The sequence below is a fragment of the Balaenoptera acutorostrata genome, chromosome 11 (genome assembly GCF_949987535.1).
Source record: "Balaenoptera acutorostrata chromosome 11, mBalAcu1.1, whole genome shotgun sequence".
Lineage (NCBI taxonomy): Eukaryota > Metazoa > Chordata > Mammalia > Artiodactyla > Balaenopteridae > Balaenoptera > Balaenoptera acutorostrata.
Window position 1 is genome coordinate 101605808 of NC_080074.1, and position 23231 is coordinate 101629038.

Here is a 23231-nt window from a genome sequence, read left to right on the forward strand (position 1 = left end):
TGGACCGAAGCCCTCACTTTGAGCGCTTGTAGCCGAGGACCACCAGAGGCGTCAAGAGGTCTGAGGGTGTAGTTTGTATTTTCTCATGGCCTCTATCAGAGTTCTGGAATTTACCCTCACTTCTAGTCCAGTTCACTCCTCGGTTCCAGTAATCTGCCTTTTATTCACTCACACCCTCCTTGGATGGACCAGAACTGCTCCCTTGGGTGTCACAGGTGACTCCGTCCTGCCCGCGTTTCATGGCCTTTTCCTCCGTCTTCGTCTTTCTATATCCTTCCAAACCCTCTCACTGAACCTCCATCTTCTGATAGTGGGTATCCAGGGAGGATACCAGGGAAGATCCTGTTTCTCCTTCCTGGACCACACTTTGCTTCCTCTTCCTCCTCCCCCATTTTCAAGGTTGTCTTCTCCACGTTCCCTTGGCCTCCTCACTCTCGCCCTGCACAGAAGACATGCAGCCGTGAATTTCTATTTCCCACTTCTGTCCCCCATTGCACACCAGCCTTTCCAGCAGCCAGCTGGATACCTCCACTGAGATATTCCCAGAACCTTGAAATCAGCGTCTTGCTGTGCCCATTTCCGTCTCATTCCTCTCTCACGCTGTCCATCTCTCCTGCTTTTCTTCCTTTTAACGTGACCACTGCCCTCTCTGGTTTAGCTCCTGCTGTTCCCTTTGCCGGCATGTCCTTCCCCACGTCTCACCCGGGCCCACCCCCAGACCGAATACCTCTGTCCCCCAGGTTCTCCCGTTATGCCCTCTCCTCGGAACTCCCATCAAGTTTGATGTCTTTCTTGGTGATTATCTGTGTCCGTGGCTTAGACCCCCGAGACAGTCCTTGAGATGTGTCTGGATCATCTTTTATCCCCCAGTGCACTTGGCTGGCTGTCCTGCACGTTCTACGCAGTTGATTTGCTTTAGTGAATTAATTAAACGTGCTCAGCTGGCTAGTGTCATAGCAGTAGCTGGTGAGTTCCCTGTGATGTGTGTTTGTGGACAAATGACTTAACTTCTCTCCAACCCAGTTTTCCCTTTAAGGTAAGAATTACGTGTCTCGCAGAGTTTTTGTAAAGATTAAATGGGAAACTGTTAGTTTGTTTTGTAAACTGGGAAGTCCTTAAAAACTAAAGTTTGTTTTGAGGGACAGCCTCCAGATTGTTGAAAAGTCATTAGAGACCCTCTGCTTTAAGACAGCAGTTTTTTTTCCTTTGAGGATCTGTTTTTTTTTTTTTTTTCCCGATGTCACAAAGTCAGACATCTTAAGGATTTTGTTGTTGAGGAGTTTTCAAAAATTTCTTTCTTTTTTGACATTCAGAAAACATTTATTGAGCACCTGCTATGTGTCAAATGATGTTATAGAAACTGAGAGATGGCAAGATGAAATTGACCTACTTTCTGTTCTTGCGGGGCTCTTAGTTTAGCCATATGGACAGACACGCAAACAGATAATTATGAGATAATCGGGTAGGTATGATATTAGAAGCGTACAGAGGGCAAAGGGAGCACAGATTCAGAACAGCCAGCTCCCATGGATTCATCTAAGTATCATCATAAGTTATCCAGCGTTAGCTTCATGACTCACCGGGAAGGTCGGTGTGTCAGGAATGATCATCTCCAGTTACCAGGGGCACAGACAGGAGGGGTGGCTTTTCCAGAGCCACATACTGAGACATTGTTAGAACTGGGTCTAGAACCTGGGCTCCCTCCTCCGATCCTACTTCCTCTGCCTTTGGGATGCAGGGAACTCAGCGTGGCGTTTGGCTGAGTCTTTATGGGCTGTTGGTTCCACAGTAGTTGCTGATGATTTACTAGCTCCTAACAAGGGACTGAACTCTGCTTCCCAGGAGAGGAGAACGCTGAAGGCCGATTCTCAGGTTCTTTGACTTCCGCCTGGGAAAATACAGTACCCTTTAAGCTTTTTGGCCAACTTACCATCTTACTTAGAAGATCAGAAAGAATGAGGAATGTGATAACATTGTGAGGCCTCAGGATAATACGGACCTTTGAGCCATGGGTAAATTTTGATTTTATTGCCCTTCTCTCTGGTTTTATAGAGAAACACACATGGGCTTAGAATTGGCTTAGATTTCCTCCAGAGGAGGGTTGCCTCATAAAAATAAAAGAAAAAGGAAGAACAGGATCGTGTGCAGAATTGTTTTCCAAGGCATTTTCATTGATCCTTCAGTCTTAGAATTACCTTTTATGTGGTCATTACTTTTGTGACCAATTTACAAAGCTTTATTCCCTTTCTCATTGTCCTCAATTACAGTGGAAATTAAAAGATGGAAAAGATGATAAAGATTAGAAATAGAAGATGGAAAAATAAAACTAAAGATAATAATAATTCAGAATCACTCCCGTTTATCTGGTATTATCACTTCCTTCTTTGTAGAAAATACATTTTTTTGAATGCCTACTTTTGCAAAGCATTATGCTGCATACAAGATGTATGTATTGATTGATTTATAGTCCTGTCTTGTTCCACAAAATTTCTGAGGTGACTTACAAGAAAAACAATAAAACAGCATAATATAAATAATAAATAAAGAAATGAGAAACAGGAAAAACACAAATTAAAATAGAATGTTGAAACTAGGAGGAAAAAATAGGCTACAAATATGCAAACCATACGGCCCTCTAGCTTCTGCAGTTGGGCTGCAAATTTGACCTTGAACCAAAGCGAGAGGGGAATACAGTCAGTGGCGTAGCACTTAATGTCCTCAGCAACATCTTTTTATATCGAAATTTTTCTAAAGTCTCTCTAAAATTCCCTGCTTTCTTATATAGAATATATCAACATGTGGTCTCTATATAAAGGCATACGTAAGCTTTTCTGTAGGATTCAGGATTATCCTTGAGAATATAAGGTTATTTAAGTTTCCTCAAGGATTACCTAAGTATTATTAGGGCTGTTTCCCCACAGTCTCTGATGTTTTTGAATTCTCAACTCTGGTGACCTCCCTCCCTGAGTTTCGCTATTTCAAGGTTTGCCCTGCTATTTAGGACACAGAAAAACAAACTCATTAGAATTTGGGGTAAAGAGAGAGCGAAAAGGCATTGCAGGAGGATCTGGAGGATTCTGCTGTGGCTAGGTACGTAACCTTAGGGAATCGGTTGCCTGAGATTGAGATACTTTTTCTTCTGGGTTCTCTGTTGTGAGAGCTGAGATAACCAGATAAGAGATCTCTGTACACATGAGGTCTTCCTGTAACCAAGATAGTAAGGACCCCTTGCATGTGTGTCATTGTATGCTTTGCAAAGCACTTTCACACTCTTTATCTCCTTTGATCCTTTAACTCCCGTGCAGAGTAGGTTCAACAGATATTAGATATTAACCACTTTCCCAACAGAGAGATTGACTTCGAGCCCAAGGTTAGAGATTTGGAGCTGATGGAAACCCGAGTTTCTTGGCTCTTCTTCAGTGCTCTTGTAAATTAATCAGTTAATAAATGGATGAAGTTATTGGGAAAGGTTTTCCAGCGAAGGTGGAAGCTGAGGTCTTCCCCCTGTGACATCCATTCATTCAACAAATATTTATTCGTATTCTACGTATCATTCATGTTCTAGAACTGGGGACTAGAGTAGAGACTCAGACACAGATCCCTGCCTTTACGGAGCTCACATTTGAGTGGCATTTGAGAAGAACAAATAAGCCACATGGCTGTCTAGCGAGAGAGATGCATGCAAGGAAAGCAAATGATACCAAAGACAGGAAGGGAACCACTCCAGAGAATCAGGTTAGGGTCCCAACAGGAGCAAATGACACACTCACATGACCACCATTCAGGGCAGGAATATCAACAGAGAGACCATTTACAAAGGTGTGGCCTGGCAGTTGGGGATGCCAGGGTAGCATCGTGACCTGGAATTAGCGGGAGAGCTGTTACCATCTGTGTACATGGTTCCCTGTGCTCTACAGTAGGACCTTGTTGTTTATTTATCCATCCTATATAGACTAGTTTGCATCTGCTAATCCCAAACTGCACGTTTAACCCACTCCCCAGGTGACTCTCAGGGACTCTAAAGGTAGACAACGATATGAGTACAGGATGGGCTGCCACAGGCTTCTTGCCCTGCCTACGTCTGGGAGTGGGAAGAGTGGTCCACGTGCTGGTCTTCTGGGGATCTGACTGTTGCTTCTCCGAAGTCCTCAAACGAAACCAAGTCTTCTCTGTGAAGGGCTTAATCTTTGTTGCGGTTTTTCTAACATTTGCTATATGGACGTTCACCGTTTGGTCCCTTTCAATGTCCTAGCCAGCAATAGGGTCTCTTGGACTTCCTGTCGCCTTTTTTTCTTTTCTTTACTTTCTTTCTTCTTTGGTGAAAGGAGGGGCAGCAGGATAAAAATTAGCAGAAGAAGGCAAAGAAAGGGGAGCTGACCTTGAAAAAGGATCGGCATTTGGTGACTGTCTTAACTTTTAATTTGGGGTGGTTTGTTCTGTAACCTCCCCAAGAGCCAACTCACCCTTTCTCTTTTATTTACCTGGGAAGTGAGGGATGGTGGGCTGATACACACACCATGTCCAGAGCCTGGAAGTACTTGTGAGTTTGGGATCCGCAGGGTGGTGGTAGCCTGTAAGTCATCACAAACTTGGCCCAGCCCGATGGTGCCTCCTAATCAACATAATGTCAGATCAGTGGTTGGGTTCAGGACTGTGCCAGTTCACCCCATTCTGGAATGCCTTTCAAGTGTGCTTTATCGTGGAAAGAAGCCCAAGCTTCCTTCACTGACACCTTTCCTGTTCCTTCATATGAAAGTTGTTGCCTTTTCATGGACAGAAAATTACAGCTTGATAGAGCTACATTTTCATAGATATTTTGGCATCAGAGCATTTAAACAAATGTATGCTTTGGGCATCTCCCCTCCCTACTCAGGGGACGATGTCTTAATTATTTTGACCGAAGCCAGACCATGTTGTGTGATGTAAACATCTGGTTTATCATTCATCCAGCTGAACTGGTTTATATTTTGTTAGAAGAAAAGGCTTGGGATTAAAGGCATTTAAGTAATTAAGCACATGTCAAGACAATTTGGTGATGGGTAAATATAGTCTCTGTTCAATGCACTGTCTGGGGGGCTCTGGTTTAGATTTACGTCCGGCTGGAATACAGGGATGAAAGCAGAACGCCGGGCAGACTGGGCCCTGTTCTGGGGGGAATCAAAACCAAATGAGTTTTCAGGGGTTGAGCATCATGCCTCTAAGTACCTGTCCTGGTGTTTGGCCTGGAGGGGCACAGCTGCAGTTGCGTATCACTCGGCAGCACTTGCAGATTTTAGGAGATTCTCACTTTGGGAGGCGGACCAGAAACTGTGCTTTGGGTCAGGCTCTGTGTCCAGGAAACCAGAGATGTCTTGGAAGCTAAATGCGAAGCCTTAGGTTTTATATTATGAGGGTGTTTTCAGGTACCAGTCCCAGGGCCTGAGCCCACCCTGCTCTGGTCCTTGACCCTGACCCTGTATTTGCAGAGGACCAGTGTTGCTGGGCTTGGCTGAATCAGCAGAGCTGTGGCCATTGCTGGGCAGAGAGAAAAATGTGAGCCTTTTCCCTGGGGAATTGTGGTTCTAAGCAACAGATACGAAGTACCCGGTGACCTGAAGGGACTTTGGGGATCAGTAAAGAAGTCCTCGGTGGGCCATGCTTTGTTTGGGCCGAGGCACTGCTTCTCTTTGGGGCGAGAGGGGAAGGAAAATGTTCTCAGTGCTTTCTCCTTCTGGCTGGCCCCCCTTCTGGGAGTAGGAGGACAAAAGATTGGGTCTCTCTCTCTCTCCCTGGGTCTAGAGCAGAGAGGAAGGACTTTGGATGTCATCCTGAAGAGGAAAGCGTTGCCGTTATGGCCAGATGGAGGGTGCATGATGGAACCAATTAGCCCTTTTTGCTGAAAAGAAAGGAAAAATTCAGAATTTCAATGTTCAAAGCAGGGACTCTTTTTTTTTTTTTTTTCTTAAAGTTTGATTATTTTCTTCTTTCAAACTGATTTCCATGCTTGTTTGGGGGTAGAATCTTGGTGTCTGAAGTCTGTGGCTGAGAGGCCAAAGCAGTTCCCATTCTTGGGTGAAGTTGTGGATGAACAGTTACTTTTCAGCTTGCCTCTCCCCCTCCCCATTCCTCTTCCTTTCGTGTCCCATCCCCTCCCTCTGCCCAGCAGCCACTGACGGAATGGCGCCTAAGATACCACCTGAAGAGGGGGAGGTGCACAGCCATGGGGCAGAGACACAGTCAATGACAGCATCTTGAAGCTCTGATTATCTGGTTTAGGACAATTCAGGTTTGATGACCTGAGTCATCTTGGTTCCTCTCTTTAGGAAGCAGACTAGTCAACCAGAGTTTAAGTTTCCTTGATCAGCACGGGTTGCCAAAGAAAACTGGAGTAGCGGGTAGGTGGACGCCTGTGAATCATGGGAAGAGATGCTGAGATCACGTTCGCCACAGGGCTGCTTACTCTTTTGGGGAACAACCGTTATCCCTCCCGTGTTCCCAGCAGTGAGGCGGGAGCCATGGGAGACTCCTGTGAGAGGGGCGTGCTCCCTGCCTCGGGTACCTTGCGGGCCTTTGGAGGGCACCAAACAAGGCGTGAACAACATTCTAGAAGTGAAACTGGCATTCACTGCCAAGGAACTTTATTTCAGATGAGACGTAGGGTGCATAGCTTTAGACCTCCGACGATTCGAGATCTGTTTCGAAGCTCTAGTGGCAGGACCCAGGAGTTCAGGATGTCGGCCCAGTGCTCTCAGATGCTGGGCTACTCTCTAAGCAAAGCCGAGAACTAGCAGGGGAGCTCCACACCTGCTGAACTTCTCCACGCAGTTTGGCGACTGTCTTCAGGGTATATGCTGCCGCCGTGGCAACCAGGGGGTGGGTATGGGTGCAGGGACTGGGTTGGGTAGTGCGTGGGGTGGGGTCTAGCTGGAGCCCTGCCCGCCTGTGATGCTTCAGCCTGTATCCATGTTGACAGCTTTGAACCGCCCCCCGCCCCCTCCCGGCTTGGGATCCCTCCCCTTGATGATTGTAGGGTGGCTTCACATTGCTGTGGTTATGGCTCTTGAACTGATTAATGATGCTCAGAGTGAAATTGCAGTCCTCGGAGGAAGACAAATCTGCAGCTCCTTCAGCCCCGGGGCACCTCTCCCCAACCCGTACTCCCTATACCCGCCCTCCATCCCCCATCTCCCACCACCCCCCCCCCCGCCCCAGTTATTTCTGATGTTTTCTGTGCATGCCGAGGAGGAGACGTAAAATCAGGAAAGGACTGGCCCTTGGGTGGCGCCGCAACCCTGAAATCTCAGCTCTCAACTCACTGGAAGAGTGGCTGCTTCTCCCAGGCGCCCCTGCGGCCTCCTGAGGGCCTCTGCTCCCACGTGGGCCCCTGGCCAGCCGTTCTGGCATCCCAGGCAAATAGGGGCACGGTTTGAGGAAGAGGAGGCTGATGGAGGGAGGAGGATTGTTTGAGAACCTCTGAGGCTCCGAGCACGCGGTGGGGCCCTGACTGTGTGCGGGAGGTGGAAAACCATGAATTTTGACGCGTCACTGTCGTCTGGCTTTGTCACGCGGCCTGGCCGTCTCTCCAGAGTCGTGTGCAAATGCAGATCACTTAGCATTTGGACGTCATGCGTGTTTCCCTCCAAAATCGAATTTCTCCTCTTCACACTACGGTCTACAGTGTCTCCGGAAAGAATGGTTCAGGACAGAAAGCGTGCTTGAGACGAGGGAAATCATTGTGTATCAGAGACCCCGCCCCCTGCCACCCCACTGCCCCCCACTGAATGTGCATCCCCGCATCCCAGCATGGCAGGGTCCTCGAGCTGATGAGATATGATCCCTTCCATCTGGGAGCCAGCAACCCAGGGCAGACTGTCCTGAGTGACAGAACATACAGGGCACGTTGTAGTCTCTGAATCCAAACATGAAGGAAATGAGGGAATAATAGTGGCTCTGTGCTGAACATGAGCTTCTCTGCGGTGAGTGTATTGGAGTTACAGGGACGGAGCCGCTCCTTCACGTGACACCTATTTAGTAGGGTCTGCTGTGTGTGTGTCCGGTGCTGTGGAATACTGTCGGGGTTAAAAAAAAATGGATCCCCTGTTACGCGGTTTTCCAACTTTGTGGTCTCAGGACCTCTTTACACTTTTAAAAATTATCGAGAGCGCCTACAGGGCTTTCATCTAGGTGGGTTATATTGATCAATATTCATTATATTTGAAGTTAAAATCGAGAAAAGTTTAAAGCACAAGGATACACAAGCCCGCATTCCATTAGCTGTCCAGGGGTGATGTCATCACAGGTCACAAAACTCCGCTGTAGACTCGTGAGAGAATAGGAGTGTAAAAGCAGACAGTGTCCTAGTACTATTATAAAAATAGTCTGATCTTATGAGCCCCCTGAAAGGGTCATGGGGACACCCGGGGTTCCCCAGGTCACACTTTGAGAACCACTGCCCTAGGGATCTAAGGGTCCAGGCAGGTCAGTCGTGGACCATAATGCACGCTGCCTTGTGAAGGAACAGGGAGGGGCCAGAAATGAGTTCAGATGAAGTGCGGTGGGATGCTCTGACGGACATGTTTATTGATTATAATTACAGTAATCCCTGTGGTCATTCCTACGCCGGTCACTGAACACGGATATTCTCAGCGCACAGCTGTGGCCATGGAGGAGGTGGTGGTGAGGGTTCCGGGACCAGAGGGATCTGAGTGTATGAGGACAGGACAGGCGTGACGTTTGAGAGAGCGTATCTACTATTTAATCATAACTTTGCATTTGGGAAATGAAAAAAATACTGTTCTTATACTAAGAAGTCAAGCCCGAAAGGAACTTCTCGACTGGGAGGATCTGGAGGGGTAGGGGTTCTCAGCTGAGAGGTGGGGCTGGGGGAATTAATATTTATCAGAAGACCAAGGTCAAGTTGAGAAACCCCTGCCCTACAGTTACCGTTTTCATCTTCCTTCTTCTGCAGGTATTAATTCTCTGATAGCAAATAATATCTACGAGGCTGCCTACCCCCTGCACGACGTGAGTACCACCTCCATCAGTCAGAAGGGTGAACACTGCAGGCGACATGGTGGTGGATATACGGGCAGGGAGGCAGGAGGGAATGACGAACCACCTGGGCTGGCTCCGGACCACTTGTGAATGAAAATAATCCCCAGTTGGTTTTTGCCTGTTGTCTCAAACTGTTTCTGTTATTTCCCCGATGGCAGAACGAACTGGTTTTTGTCTGGGCTTCCCCGCACTCCCTGCCTTGATTTTGGGGAAAGTGTGAGAAGACAGATACGGCGTGTGGAGAGTTAAAGGGAGACGGGGAAGGTGGGTGGATAGCGGGGAGTGCAAGTCCCAGACCCGGATAATAACGCAGGCTGGACCGTCAGGCCCTCAAATGACTGAAAGTGATATTTTATATGTGATAGCTTTGTGTGGATGTGAAATTCCTCATTCTATGCGAGGATGTATTAAGTGTCAGATCTTTTTTCTATCTTGACATTTTTTAAGGATGTCTCTCAAAATCCCTTATACTGTTGTTTGGTTAAGAAAACAGAGAGACTGTAATTAAAGCTTTTCTTGGCTGAGAGTAATGTCATAAACTTCCTATAACATAATGCAGTCATATTCTTCAAGATGATTCGTGAGGAACTGAACTGGCCCGTGAACTCGGTGCCCCCAGGCTGCCCTGTCCACCCCATCGGTCGCTTCAGCATCTACCCCACAGCGGTACCAAATGAGACGCCTGGGGTGGGGACCCCTGAGTGCCCGCAGGAGTTTCCCAGGTGACCTTTTCTCCTCGCCAGCAACCTTGCTGTGGGCACACAGGAATTGAGGTTCTGCCGGGTACGGCCAGGGCGCAGGGGGGTTTTCCTGATGTGCTAGTCCGTTTCCAGGTCGGGCTCTGCTGTTGCATTTGCTGTGAGGAGGTGCAGGGGGGTCTCTGAGGCCTGTAAGGGGAGCCGCCCTGGGTGAGAAGCTGCCCACAGGAAACACAGCAGGTGCTGGTGACCAAGGAAGCGGACCGGTGTCTCCTTACGTGTCATGCCCTTGACCTTCCTTAAATGGAAATGAAAGAAAGGGATAACGTTAGAAAATTTAAAAGAAAACCCTTTCTCTGTTTTTGATCATTCCATTGGCCTTCTCCTCCTACAGGGTGAATGTGATAGTCCAGGGGATGACGTGAATGACCGAAAGGTAAGCCAGCCTGATGCTGTGCTCGAGGACCACGCAGGGGTGGGGGGCTGCGCAGACGTGTCCTGGGTGTTCTATTTACTGCTTATCTATTTCCAGCCGTTCTTCCACAGCTCCCTGTCCCCAGGCATTTGGAAACATGAGGGCACTTCTGGTCGCTGACGTGACTGTGTATGGGGGTGCTACTGGCATTTAGTGCCTGGTGGACCGGTGATGCCAGCCATCCTGAAATACATCCCACAGTCACACACACAGGCAGTATCCCTGCCCTTGATGACAGGAGAGCTTCGGCTGAGAAACACTGAGCATCCAAATCCCTTCATTGATAGATGGGGAAACTGAGGCACAGAACGATTGTGCACCTTGCCCATGAGAACACTGCTACCATAAACAGAGAAGGGGCTAGTGCCCCTCTGACCCTCAAATCTAGTGTTCCTGCTAAAAATATACCAGCATCCACGCCGTTATGGCTTGTTTGGGGAGGGTCACCCTTAAGTGATTCTTATCCTCTCCGTCGAGGCAGACAGGTGGGGTACAGCCATTCCCAAATGATAGATGGGAAACCTGCTGCGTATTGCGGGCAGCTAGAAATAGGTTACATTTAAGGGAGGGAAAGGGGTCCCTTTGGAGGATTCCCCCCTATGCCAGTCACAGCTCCTGCCTGGACAGCTCTTGTCCCCAGCCCTCCATCTAGATCCCGTTTCTTCTGTTTGCTGGTACTCTAGGAGCATGGGTACCACCCTTCCCACCACGGCATGATGCTTTGAGCATCACCCAGCCTCTTTAGTGGGGGCTGCCCGTCTGGCCATCACCCCCTCATGCCATCTCCCACCCAGGTTCCCCAGCCTTCAGCGACTCTGGTGAACAGAGGAGGGTGGGCGGGATGAGGAATAGAAGCCCGCGTACCCCCTCTCCCCGCCCCGGCTCTGCTGTCTGGAAAATCGTTCATCCCCCAAGTTGCTTTTGAGCAGCCTTCTTTTTATCCAGTCTATTAGTCCCTGTTATGAAGTGTTAAGTATTAAAAACATAAAAAGGTCTTTTCCAGAAACACTGCTGTGATTGCTTACATATGTCCCCTGCTCTGCCTGCCCAGGGAATCTGCTGTAGTTTTTCCATGTTTTAACCTCATCTGTTTTCTATCTGATGCTAATAGTCTCAGTGGTGTTTAATTTCCTGAAAAGTCCCGGATCAAATTTAAAGGAAAAGGAGGAAGCCTTTCTCCCCACATCTCACCTCCCTGGCCCCAGCCATTTTCTGTCCTCCTACTTTTTCTTTTCACATTACTCCCCTTTAAAGAGTGATCACCACCTACTGCCCACCTAAGAGACCTCCTGCTGGCTGGGTGGTAACCCTCAGCCCCTCAAGGTAGAACACTTTACAGGAACATTCCAGAGATCAGGAACACACATTACTCCTGGGAGAAATCAGCCAGCCCCCCGTTTACCTGCACAGAGGCAGAGAGAAGCAAATTGTAGACTATCCAAAATATATGTACCTTTGCCTGGAATGATATTATATTATTGTTAACAATAAATCCTTTTAACAAAATGTTTCCCTCCCAGGAATTGTTTTGCTTAGGCCAATACTACTTCCTCCCAGTGCACACCCCAAAGGATGGAATGGGTAGAATCTGGCAGGCAGAGGGAGACCGGCCAGGACAGAGCTGCATCTCGGTGGTTGCTCGGTGAAGGTGGACAAGTGTCTTGGGAAGACAAGCAACCCATTTCCTGTGGCTTTTCCTCGGGTTTGCCAGTCAGTCCTGGCCTCCTTATTTTCCTCTGCCAGGGTCATGGTTAGGGAAATAAAGTTTGCTGTGATGGGAGATAAGAGAAACCAGGAGTGAGAGTGAAAGCTTTTTTTCTGTCCATTTGGCTTGGGAAACGGATACCCAGCACGGCAAGGAGACTGGTTCCAATGTCCATGAAATGATTGTCCCGTCAGGACTAAAACGCTGGTGTCCAAATTCTAGCCAGTGCCACCGCCAGGTGGACACAGTCTTTGATGTATGGCAAGGGGACCTCTCACTGCCGTGCTGGCTTCCTTCCTAGAGCTTCAGAGGCATATGGGTGGGCCCTAAAAGGTATCTTGGAAGAACCAGCCGAAATCTCTGAATATGTGCAGCACGTTTATTCGTATGTGTTACATTGTAACAGTCTAGTGTTCTTCCAGAGGGCTGCGGGAAGGATTTTGGTGGGGTGCAAGGGAGAACCCTTGAATTTGGTGCTGGAGGAGGTGGAGAAGGGTTGAGAACTGATGGGAGATCGCCCCTCTGGGGGCCTTTAGGGGTGATCCACCCATCCTTCCCGTACCTGGGGTTCGCCTCCTTCTTCCCTGCGATTTGTGGCTGTTCTGGGGATATGCCTCATAGGCGGAGAGCAATCTCCTTCCCTGCAGCTCGCCTAGTGCAGCCTGCAGTCTTGAAGACTCAACCCCCTCCCAGAGGGTAATTCACGAGAGGCTCCCTCCCTCTGGAGAGCAGGGGTTTCTTGCCTTTCTAGAGAGCTGGGCTGGGACGGTGTGGATGGGCCCCTCCCACTGCCAGCAGCCACCTCATTCCACGTCCGCCAGACTTACCTGCTTTTCTCAAGCATCCCAGGGGAGGGACTGTCACCATCTTCCAAGGGCTGACTGAGTCCCACCAGCTCCCCGTGGCTTCCCTGCCCACTTACAGGGAACCCAAAGCACAGGCTGGAAGATACTCATCTTAAAGTTTAGAAACTTTAGCGGTTTCTAAACCCTTGGTCCTGAATTTTCCAGCTTTTGCAGATGATTATCTTCTCTAGTGGGCAGTTAAAAAGTCAGTCTTGTCTTTCTGACGGGAAAGGTACCTTTCTTCTTGGTTTCACTTGAGGACTAGTTTTCCCATCCTGCACAACTCCCGTTTTACTAACGGGGAAGTGACCTGCCAAAAAATCCAACAGGTCATTGCAGGATCCGGGGGTAGAATTCCGTCCTCTCCCATCCTGGTCCACCGTGTCCCATCAATGCCTCTAAGCCGGCTACAGCTGGCGTCTTTCTGTCTGTCCCAGGTCCAGCTGCTCTTTGAGGAGCTTGTGGCCTCAGGGAGGGCCCCGAGTCTCATGCATCTTGCCGTTCTCTGGCACTGCAGATGGTTTTAACAGTTGGGTTCTTCATAGTCTCATGAAATACTTAAACCAACTGACCCACTGTCAGATGTGAGCCTAGGAAGCCGACCTGGCCTCTTGTATGCTCTGATCCATCAGGTGGTGTGGTCCCCTTGTTGCTTCCTGCCCTAAAGGTTTGGGGTCAGACCCACGTGCTTGGAATTACGTCCGAGGCCTCCGAAATAAGGCTCTGTGAGGAGGAGCTGCAGAGCCTCCTGACTCTGTTTGCAGGCTTGGCCGGTAGGTGAAGAGGACATGGCGTAACTCTGAGGGAGAGAGTGTATTTGCTAGGAGCTCATTAGAAGGTTCTAGACTCTGCAGGGTTAAAGGGACTGTTGCAAGTCACTCTGGTTGTCCTCTTGCACTTGGCGCACACAGCCTCATCCCTGCTGACTGCTGGTCTGTCCCGGGACCCTGTAACCCGGGGCTTAGCCCGATCCACCTGGTCTCGAACTGTGTGATTAAACATTTGTAGAGACAGGGAAGGGTCTACAGCACCCTCCCTCCCCTGCAGGGCTGTGCGAGCTGGCCACCCGGGGGTCTACAGCACCCTCCCTCCCCTGCAGGGCTGTGCGAGCTGGCCACACGGGGGTCTACAGCACCCTCCCTCCCCTGCAGGGCTGTGCGAGCTGGCCACACGGGGGTCTACAGCACCCTCCCTCCCCTGCAGGGCTGTGCGAGCTGGCCCGGCAGAGCCACACGGGCGGTGTGCAGGCATCGTCGCATCACCTCCCAGGTTTGACGCCCTGGAGCTCCAGCTCTTCCAGGGGTTGCCTGGTGATCTCCTCTGCTGTGTCCATCTGGCCCGTCTGGAACCACTCTTGTCAAGATCAACCATGGGTCACTGGGTCCAGGGTCACTTCTTGGTTCTCATCCAGCCTGACCCATCAGCCATATTTGACCCAGATGCTCACCTTCTTCCCTTGGAATCCCATGGTCCCTTGGCCTCCAGGACACCACCCACTTCTAGTTCTGTGGCATGTCACCACTGTTCCTCTGCCTCTTCTGCTGTTCTTCAGTATCCCCTTGACCTCTGAACGGTGGAGCACCCAGGGCCCAGGCGTCACGCCTCTTCTCTACCTCTCCCTCTTTGACAGTTGCATCCGTAAGTTGATGACTTTACAAATCATGTCTTCTCTGACTCCGGACTCTTCTTTGAACTCCAGACTTTTAGATTCAGCTGCTCACTCTGTATCCCCATGTGCACATCTACATGGCATCTCCAACAAACACCTCCCAAATGGAACTCTTGGTTCCCCCTCCCTAGCCTGTTCTTCCCCATTTCAGTGAATAAAATCACCATCTACTTGATTGCTCAGGCCTCGTTCTCATTTTCTCTCACCCCACATCCAATCCAACAGTAAATCTTATTGACTCTACCTTTAAAATACAAGCCGAATAAACCCCTTCTCACTGCTTGTCTCACTGCCTTTGTGGTACAGGCCACCATCACCCCTCCCCTGGACCATTACAGTAGCTCCCCTACTCCTATACCAGCTCTCACTCTGTTCCCCCTGCAGCAGCCAGAGTGAGCCGTCTACACTCTTAACAGTACTAGATCATATCCCCACTACCGACCCCGCTGCTGCCAACGTCCTAATGGCTTCCTTCAAAGTCCAAAGGTCTTTGCATGGCCCACAAGCCCCTGACTGATCGGGCCACCCCAGTCCTTTCTAACTGGGGTTATGTCCCAAAATTCTCCCCTTGTTCAGCCCCAGCCTTCCGGCTTCCCTCTTCATCCTAGGACATGCCCTTTCCTCTAGGCCTTGGCACAGAAGGAGTGTTCTTCTAGCTGAAACATAACCCCCCCACTTCCTTCAGGTCTCAGCCCAAATGTCACCTCCTCAGAGAGGCCCTCCCTTGCCATCCTTTTTTTTTTTTTTACATACCTATCAATAATTACTTTATTTTTTAAATTAATTTATTTTGTTTTTTTATTTTTTAAATTAATTTATTTTGTTTTTTTATTTTTTACCTTTTTAAAAAAGATTTTATTGGAGTATAGTTGAGTTACAATGTTGTGTTAGTTTCAGGTGTACAGCAAAGTGAATCTGTTACACATATACACATATCCACTCTTTTTTAGATTCTTTTCCTGTATAGGTCATTACAGAGTATTGAGTAGAGTTCCCTGTGCTATACAGTAGGTCCTTATTAGTTATCTATTTTATATATAGTAGTGTGTATATGTCAATCCCAACCTCCCAGTTTATCCCTCCCCCCTTTCCCCCTTGGTAACCGTAAGTTTGCTTTCTGCATCTGTGACTCTATTTCTGTTTTGTAAATGAGTTCATTTGTACCATTTTTTTAGATTCCACATATAAGTGATATCATATATTTGTCTTCTCTGTCTGACTTCACTCAGTGTGACAATCTCTAGGTCCATCCATGTCCCTGCAAAATGGCATTATTTCGTTCTTTTTTATGGCTGAGTAATGTTCCATCGTATATATGTACCACATCTTCTTTATCCATTCCTCCATCGATGGATATTTAGGTTGTTTCCGTGTCTTGGCTATTGTAAATGGTGTTCCCTTGTCATCCTATCTAACATAGCACCCTACCCCCCTCTTCATATTTTACTCCCTACCTTGCTTTATTTTTCTCCGTGGCATTTATAAGTTAATATTTGTCTCTGCACACAAGAGGTAAGCTCCATGATGGCAGTGACTTTGTCTGGTTTACTGCTTTATCCAGTGTCTGGACAGGACCTGGCACAAGGTGGATATTCAGTCAGTACTTATTAAACGAGTGAATAAATGAACGCCAGGGCTCATCTGGCTGGACTCAGCAAGGCGAGGGAGTGAAGAGCGAGGGGTTTTGCTTGGTAGGTGCAGCACACCCAGAGTGTGATGAAGATCACCTTTATTATTTGGGGAGGAGAAGTCAGCTTCTACAGCCCCCTGCCTTTGGAGTCTCCCTGTGGATATCTCATGAGAATTCTGGAAGCTGGGCTTTGGGGATTCAGTTTTGACTTGCCAGGATGGGATTGGTGGGGAGGGGTGTGTGTCAAATGTTGACTTGCTAAGCTGAATTAAAAAAGGTGAATAGTTGCCTGCTTCACCTCTAATCTGGTTCCCTGTTTTTTTTTGTTTAGCTGCTGTATCAAGAATGGGCGCGCTATAGTGTGTTTTATAAGTTTCAACCTATTGACCTCATCAGGTAAGATGTGGGAGGGGACTCTTGGGAGGACCCAAAAGGCCTCTGCCAGCTGTCTTGGCTCCTGGAAGTGTGTTGGCCGAGCAGAGGGCTTGGCTGTCCTAGGCTGTGATGCCCCTGCTCTGTGTCCTACAGGTGGAGAGCCAGCTCCTGGGTGGGGGAGGGCAGTGCCAGCTGTGGGGCAGCAGGTAATGTAGACGGATGTTCCGTGACTTGCATCTTGGGGTCTTCAGCACTGTGGTCTCTCCCTGCCTGCTCTTGTGGGGAGGGGAGTGAGTAGAGTTCTCTCTTTTATTATCGTCCCTCAAATTTGCCTAGAGAAGAACGTGGGTGAAGCAGATCCTTGGGTCATTCCCAAGTAGCCACAGTATTGACCAAGAGAAGGGAAGACCCGACACATCATACAAGGGCTAAGCCAGCTGGTCTGCGCAGAAATGCAGGCTTTTTATGGCTTCTCCAAAAAATTGGAAGGGAGACGAGAACTGGGTCCTAAACCTCTGCCTTCAGCGCTGCTCCTAAAATGATGTCCTGTTGCCTTGGGAATTTCCCCAGTTTCTACAGAACATGGGTGAAAAGCTCTTTGAAAGAACTTTCTAGAAGGCAGTAGGTCTGACTAGCCTCAAGTGGGTTGAGGGCTCTAGGAACTCCACGGGCTGTTGAAACCCCACCTCTTTCCCAGCTGGCATGTTGGGGGGACCACTGGGCTGAGTGGGGGACCACTGGGCTGAGTGGGGTCTGGAGACTGGGGTCTTGCCCAGGCTTGGCCACTAGGGGTGATTGTTGCTCTGGTCAAGTCACGTCCCCTCTTTGGTCTTCGGCATCCTGGATTTCCGAAACTGGGAGCCTGAGCTAGGGCTCTACGGGGGAAATTTGACAGAGCACGCTTATTTGGAAACTATGGGGACCCTCGGCCCTGTGCCTGACATAGCGGACTCGCTGCCACTCAGTCACCCGTGGCTCACTTTAATGAGCTAGTTCATCAGCCAGCAAACTCAGAGAGTGTTCCTGGCTGCTCGCCCTGGGCTGGGACCGCGAGAGGGGTGGCCGCCAGAAGGATCGAGTCCAGAGGGAGGGATTCCAGCTTCTTCTTGGAAGGAGACAGCAGCCTGGGCGTCACAGTTTGGGCAGCCTCACCTCCCACGCAGAGATGGGACGGCCCTCCCAGGGAACTGGGAGCTCAGTTGGACAGCAGGTGTTTGTTCCAGCTGAAGACCGTTAGCCGAGGGGTTGGGGTCGGGGAGCAGGGCCACAAATGCCGGTGACCGAGGCCCCCTCACCCTGCACCTCCTGTCCCCTGGCGGCCTTTTGTGAGGTGCGGCCACCTAGACTGTTCTCTGGGCCACACCAGGGCTGCTTCCTCCGTGCCTGGTGGGCTTTGATCGTCCTCTCTGCCTCTCTGGTGGCCACCCACGCTGTCGCCTGTTTTCTCCAACTACTCACTCCTTTTGAAAAAATATGATGCCGGAAAATAAAAATTCTCCCTCCCGGAGAGCCCCATGTTTTTCTCGGGAGACTTCAGGTGACCGGCCGCCAGCTAAGTGGGCGACGGCTCCCGTGTGCACTCCGTTTCAGCCTCACCTGCGGGGGAAGAGGTGCCTTTGGAGCAGATCCTGGCTCTGGGGTCTGGCGGTTCCCGAGGACACAGAGCCCAAAGCTGTCCAGACGGGCGCAGTGTGCTGTGGGTCTGGGGGCTGTCCACTGCCGCTCGGGTCAGAGGGCTCGGGGGCTTCCACACCTGCTGCACGATGCCAGTGGCCTGGATGTGGGGCTCGGACGCGCCTGGAGCCTCGGGCATCTTTCAGACACTGGCTGGAGGGGAGGGGATGGGGCACGGGTAGTATGGGGGCTGTAGTGGGGGACTGTGGCCTACCCAGAGGGGTAAGGAACTTACTCTGCTGGAGAGAGACGAGGGGACTGTAGTGGGGAGAGAGGGAAGGGACAGAGGCATTGGGGGCATAGGTGGGTAGCAGAGGCAGGGCAGCCAGGAGCAGGCAGCTGGAGAGGAAGCTGGGGGGGGAGGGTGTGGGGAGAGCTCCCCGCGCTCAGCCGGCTGCGCCTAAACTCGTGTGTCCACGTCACCTCCTTCCTCTCCACCATCGGCCAGTCCCCGCTCTGACATCAGCTCCTGTGGGTGTGTCTTCAGCGCCACTTCTCTCTGCTGCCACTTCTTCTCCATCCTTCCTGCCTTCACCTCTCGGGACCTAGTGGCCCACAGGGCCCAGCCTGAGGCCACTCTGACCCTGTGGTTGCATCGCAGCTCATGCCTGTGAACTGCGCCCTCTTGGTGCTCACGTAGGAACTGCACCCGTGTGGTCAGTGCTGAAGCATCCAGAGGCAGGGGCATCCTGTCCGAGTTGAAGGTAACTCCTGCGAAGGCCCAGCAGAGGTATTTCCCGCCTGTCGCCTTGGGCCCCCAGCTCCTCATGGGCAGCACTGGGCGCTGTTCCTCTCCTGGTGCCCATGGTTTGGAACATTCGAAAGCACGGAGCAGCTGAGAGCCCAGCGGAGTGGGAGATCCGTTGGCATGTAAAGCTACCCTTCCCCTTCCGCAACCCTTCAAGCCTAAACTTGAGATTTAGGGTTCGAGGCTCCTTTCCCAGGTGTGTAAAGTGGACAGAGGGGGAGCAAGATGCCCCTTCCCTGCACCCTGCGCCCCCTCCCCCCCAGCTGCACGGCCATCCGGGCCCAGCAGGCTGCACTGTGAGATTGCTGATGGGGCCCCCAGCCCAGCAGAGCGCTCCACCCTGAGTCCTAGCCTTGTTCTAGAAACCTCGGGGCCTGCAGGCCTGAGTGGAGTGTGTGTGTGTGTGTGTGTGTGTGTGTGTGTGTGTGTGTCTATGTGTCTATGTGAGTTGCCTGGGAAGCTCCCCAGGGAGGTATCCAGTAGCGACCCCCCCCCTCACAGAAGAATCTTCTGGGAACTCCTAGCCCGAAGCACTTGTGCCCTGGAAGAAACAAGGTTTGTGTTGGAGCCAGTGGGGGAAATGATGTCTTAGCTGGAGGGAAATGGCCCTACTAGTCCCTTGGGGCCACATGAGTGTCCCTGCAGGCGGAGGAGTAGATTTCTGCCTGCACTGCCCTGGGTTAACTCCCTGACATCGCAGGAGGGAAATGGCCTTTATTTTCTGGGGAACCCGGGAGGCTGGGCCTTTTGGATTTGTACAGGGGTGATCCCATATTAGTCAGCGCCCTGCCCTGTCTTTTCACTAAAATGAGTATCTGCTCACGGGCAGATTTTCTTAGCTGGGAGGCTTTGATATGGATGAGATAAAACCACAGGCGTCGAACATCTGAGTTAGATTTAGCTACTAACCATACTTTGCTGAAGCTGAGATACAAAATTGTATTTTAAAGCATCTGCCGCTGCCTAACTATGACAGCATGTGGAGGAGAGGGGCCCAGAAGTCCACCGGGCTCAGGGGATGTGTAGCTGTGGGCTTTGGGGAACGGGCCAAGGGCGTCGTACACGGGCAGCATCCCCTGTGTCAAATCGGGATTGCGGTTTAGAGAGGCGTAAATGGCTCTTCCTCGTTCCCTCCTCTTTCAGGGATGCCATTTCACGAGGGAGGCTTCCTAAGATTAGGCCCTGGGCGTGAAACCCATCCCTGTGGCAGGTCTGGAGTCCTCTCAGAAATGTCCTGCTTCCTCAGTGACCTAACAGTGGTATCTGTGCCATCTCAAGAGCCTTTGGGCATCATCTGTGGATAGCAAGAGTGGTACTGTGCCTCTTGCTACACGTCTCTACCATCCTAGACTTCCAGCCCTCTCCAGCCCCACCTGGATGGAGAGCCCATCCAGGACCTGGGCATCACAGGAATTGGCTTTTCCTTCTCCTGATGGAAAGCAGAGGTGCTTGTTCTTGCCAGAATTCCCCAGAAAGGCCACTAGAAGGTTGCGTGGTTTGGTCCATCCCTGTGTGTCTCCGAGCCCCACTTCTAGCCTCCTGAAACGTGACGCATGCACATCCCTCCAGGAGGGAGATGGAGGAAGCCACGTTCTTTCTTAGGAGGCTTCTCAGCAGGCCAGGCTCAGGAAGGACCGGCTGCAGCTGGTTTGGGGGAGGGAACGGAGAGGAAAAAGTGTTGATCAACCTGTGGTGAGTTATTTCCTGAGCCCTGCTGCCTCCTCCTTGATCCTTCCCTGGGATTTATGAAGGCCGTTCAGCTCAGTGCAATAAACATTTACTGATGCTCTCAGTGAGCTAGTCTCTGGAGACACAGTGAGACGCAGGGTGGAGTTTGTGTCCTTACAGAGCCAGCAGTCACGTAGGGAGACAGACCCATAGGAGGCAGGATGGATTGAGGGCTTTTCAGGACTGTCATAGAAGCACTAACATGATAGGTTGGGACAACAGATGGAGAGTGCTTGCTACTAGCAGAATAAGGGAAGACTTCCTAGAAGAGGTGGTGCTGGAATTGGAAACATTGCTTTCTGAAAGGCTGAGGTTAAAGGTCCTGAATGTGTCTTTGTCACCAGCCTGGGCTGCCCCGAATATGGACTTGTTGTTGAGCCTGGTATCGATGGCCAGAAATCACAGTGCCCCAAAGCCAGGTCCCTCCTGACTGTCAGTTGGGAGAGGTCAAGTCAAGAACTTGACTTGCAGATCTCGCTCACCTGCGTGGACCCTGTGCCAACCTGGCCCTGTGTCCCTGGCTCTGACCTGTAAGTTAGCAGAGCATCCAGGGTTGGAAGGAGATGAGGCTGGACCCAAGAGAGGAAGCCAAGGAGAGGTGACGTGTGGGGCTAGCACCTTGGTATCTGCAGGTCTCAACCTTTGAAGCATTGGATTTAGCAGGGAAACATTATGCAGGCTGGAAAGAAGTCATGTCTCATGGGCCTGAAGAGGATTTTTCCTTTACCTCTGAGGGTGTAGGAACATAGTAGACAGAGAAAAATAGGCAGTAGCTGGTTGAGGCGAGGCAGAAACAGGGATAATGATGTTCCGTGCTGTTATATTCTGGCCCATTTTACAGACTGGGAAATCAGTCAGGCTGTTCATAAAATGTGAGATGTCCCACTCTGCTTTTTCTCCCCACTCCCTGCAGAGTGCCACTCCCCTCCAGGTCTGCACCCTCTAGAGGCGAGGAGTCGGCCTGGGGCTGCCAGTGGACCAGGAATTGAATACGGTGCCCCCAGCTCTAGTCCGAGGCTGCACCCGAAGGCCGTCCTGGTCCCCTGAGGCTGGCCTCCCTGCCTTCCACAGCTGGTGGCTCCTGGTTCAGATCAAACTGAATCTTCCTTCCTGGAGTATCAGCCGTATGGTACTTGGCGGCTCCCGTGGCACCCGGAGGCTGCACGCGTACCCCCGTGGCCGCCCAGGGTTGCACGGCCGGAGCTGGGACGGGCTGAGGGTCTGGTTTACCAGCTCACTGCCTCCTTGACTCCCTTATGTCACGTCCTATTTCCCGAGGGGGAGAGAAGCTGATATTAGCCTGAAAATATGTGACAAAGCTGTAATTTCCTATCCCCTTGGACCTTGTGTGCAGTAAACTCGCAGTTATCCAGAACCGCTGGGACCGAACCGTGGCATCACAGAGGTGGGAGGAGCTTAGATGCTGGCTCACCTCGGTGCCCGGCCATGGAATGGGGAATTGGAGACTTCCTCTCCCCGCATATTGATCGAGCAAATGCCCAGCCTCTGCATGATTTTTCTTGTAATGGGGGAGACGCCTGGCCTCGGGGGCAGCTTGTTTGTCTGCTGGACATTTTTAGCCACTAGAAATGGTCATGGAGCTAGAGCAAGAGCTCTGCTGATTTCCCTCTGTTTCAGTCCTGTTCTGAACAAGAGCATCCTATTGTGTAGGCCAGCCTTTAATTAGTTGAAAATAGCTCTTGTGTCCCTAACAGTTCTGCACGCATAACACGCCTGGCCTCGCTGTGTGTCCTCCTGTAACGCGGGCTCTTCAAACAGCTGCATCATCGTGATCGTCCTCTGTGGGACCCACTGGCCTGGCAAAGTCAGAGCAGGGCCCTCCTGCACGCACACCTCACCTGGTATAGCTAAGCTGACACCTGTTTGCACTGACCACATGTGAGACACTGGTGCTGGGGCGTAGAGATGAATGAAGCATGACCCCATTCTCAAGGAGCTCAAGCTCAAAGTCAAATCCCCAAGCGTGTAGACGACCACGCGGCTTTTCTGGGAAATGGAGGGACAGACTGATGGAGAAAATTTTCAAAGAGCAACTGTGAGGCTATAGAAAAACAGGGTATAGAAAAGATCATGGGGGTGGGGGGAAGCTGACCCCCAGACCAGTCATCTGTGACGAGGGGGCTCAGGGCTATCAGCTGTGCCTCGGGCAGAGATTTTTGGGGGTGACTCTTGACTGTTTCTGGAAACATCCGTTGATGCATGGCAGCACCCACAGACCCCTGAAAATCTCAGAAAACATTTTAGGATCACATGACTTAGGGATTTACCAAATCATGGCAAAACCTCATGTGTCCAAGTCAGGTTATCCTGCCTAGAGAAAAACCAGCCAGGCTAGAACTGTTTCAGGGAAGGAAAAGAAACGTGATCAAAGATGCGGAGAGGCAGCCGTATGAAGACAGACTTAAACAAAGAAGAGCTCCTCCTCTAGGAAGAAGTGGAGACGGAGTGAGGCTGCACTTGTTAACTTAGAAGATGGATAGAATGACTGTCCACATGTTTATCGAACCCCGAGGCACCTGCCTAGGGACATTCCTCTAGACTGAGAGCAGTGGGTTAAGGATGAGAAGAACTCGGTTTTGGCTCCAGCCTTGATCCCAAGTGATGTAATACTGGGGCAAGCCGTTCTCTCT

The 23231-nt window shown here is 50.6% G+C and overlaps 1 protein-coding gene across 1 annotated transcript in view; it reads left to right on the top strand.

Moving 5' to 3' along the window:
* ANO2 (anoctamin 2) overlaps positions 1-23231 on the top strand; it is a 347746-nt gene that overhangs the window by 97981 nt on the left and 226534 nt on the right. Inside the window, exons 8-10 of the mRNA XM_057557057.1 lie at positions 8948-9003; positions 10126-10167; positions 16387-16451. Of these exons, the coding sequence (XP_057413040.1) occupies positions 8948-9003; positions 10126-10167; positions 16387-16451 (163 nt within the window). The remainder of the gene's footprint in view (positions 1-8947; positions 9004-10125; positions 10168-16386; positions 16452-23231) is intronic.